The sequence below is a fragment of the Mizuhopecten yessoensis genome, unplaced genomic scaffold (genome assembly GCF_002113885.1).
Source record: "Mizuhopecten yessoensis strain PY_sf001 unplaced genomic scaffold, ASM211388v2 scaffold10777, whole genome shotgun sequence".
Lineage (NCBI taxonomy): Eukaryota > Metazoa > Mollusca > Bivalvia > Pectinida > Pectinidae > Mizuhopecten > Mizuhopecten yessoensis.
In genome coordinates, this window is record NW_018408716.1 from 29,404 (window position 1) to 30,806 (window position 1,403).

Here is a 1,403-nt window from a genome sequence, read left to right on the forward strand (position 1 = left end):
AAAGTGGGTCAAGGTCATTCATTTGAACAAACTTTGTAGCCCTTCATCCCAGCATGCTACAGGCCTAATATCAGTACCCTGGGCCTTTTGGTTATTGAGAAGAAGTTGTTTAAAGTAAAAAGTTGACGCCGGACAGACGGACGAAGAACGGACGGACGACGGACAACGCACCATAACATAAGCTCACTTGCCCTTCGGGCTAATAAACCATAGTAAACTTTACTCCTTCCCCAAGGGAAAACGGATGGCCGGGGGTCCTGAAATTTACAATTTAAGTAAAGCCCCTGATGATCTTTCTTTCCATGCAGAGAAAATGACTGTAGTACCTCTTGAGTCTGGAAAAGAAGATTTTTGAAACATTGATTAATTTCCCCTTTGGGGCCCCGCCCTGGCGTCAGGGGTTGGGGTAGGAATCCCAATTTTACAATTTTGTAGCCTCATCTACCAAGGATGATTCTGACCAAGTTTGAAAAAAATCAATCCACTGGTTCTTGAAAAGAAGTTGAAAATGTAAAAAGTTTACGCACAACGGACGACGACGGACGGAAAGCGATTAGAATAGGTCACTTGAGAAAAGCTCAGGTGACCTAAAAAGGGGGGGTGGAGACACACCATCCTAGATAACTGAAGATTCTTTAATTTCTATGTTGATAGTACTGTGGATACCATAACGGTATACAGAATTTACACTGGTAGCTATATAATAAGTAAAAAACCCAGGAATAAGTGCGAACAACACAGCAAATCTCTCCCAAATGTCAAAATTTATTGCAGCAACATTTACATGTTTCGACTCAGAGGCAAGTCGTCATCAGAATAACAATGATATTTTGATGTCATTGATACGTGTGTAAACAACTAAATTGGTGACGTGATAATAGGGTTCGCATAATTGCGTAAGAGAGAGTAAGCTCAGTGTATGGTTTATCAGCCGAGGGTGAACTGGGCAAACCTACCTGGACTGCCTTCAGACACAGTTGTGACGTGCCACGGACATGTAACATGTACTTGTCACCGGGTCCATCTCCGTGATCTTTGCCATCGCTCTTGTCCTGACTTCCCGACGCTTTTCCTCCCTACAGAACACCAAACATATTGATAAGTCAGGATTCTGTAGTGTTATAGGCAGTCTAATCATTGACAAAATGCGGGACCACTGTGTTGACATATTTATCCCAAAACTGATATTTTAATTCCTTCTAGCTAATAATTGTTATTCATATGACAAAATACATGTATTTTAAAGAAATGACATCTCCCCTAGGACAACCTCTATATAGACTATGTATCTACACTGTACATATATAAATCATGACATCTCCCGTAGGACAACCTCTATATAGCCTATGTATCTACATTGTACATATATAAATCATGACATCTCCCCTAGGACAACCTCTATA

The 1,403-nt window shown here is 40.8% G+C and overlaps 1 protein-coding gene across 4 annotated transcripts in view; it reads right to left on the reverse strand.

Moving 5' to 3' along the window:
* LOC110462383 (villin-1-like) overlaps positions 1-1,403 on the reverse strand; it is a 121,273-nt gene that overhangs the window by 29,379 nt on the left and 90,491 nt on the right. For all 4 annotated transcript variants that reach the window (XM_021516324.1, XM_021516322.1, XM_021516323.1 and 1 more), the window contains one exon: positions 957-1,076. In XM_021516324.1, the coding sequence (XP_021371999.1) occupies positions 957-1,076 (120 nt within the window). The remainder of the gene's footprint in view (positions 1-956; positions 1,077-1,403) is intronic.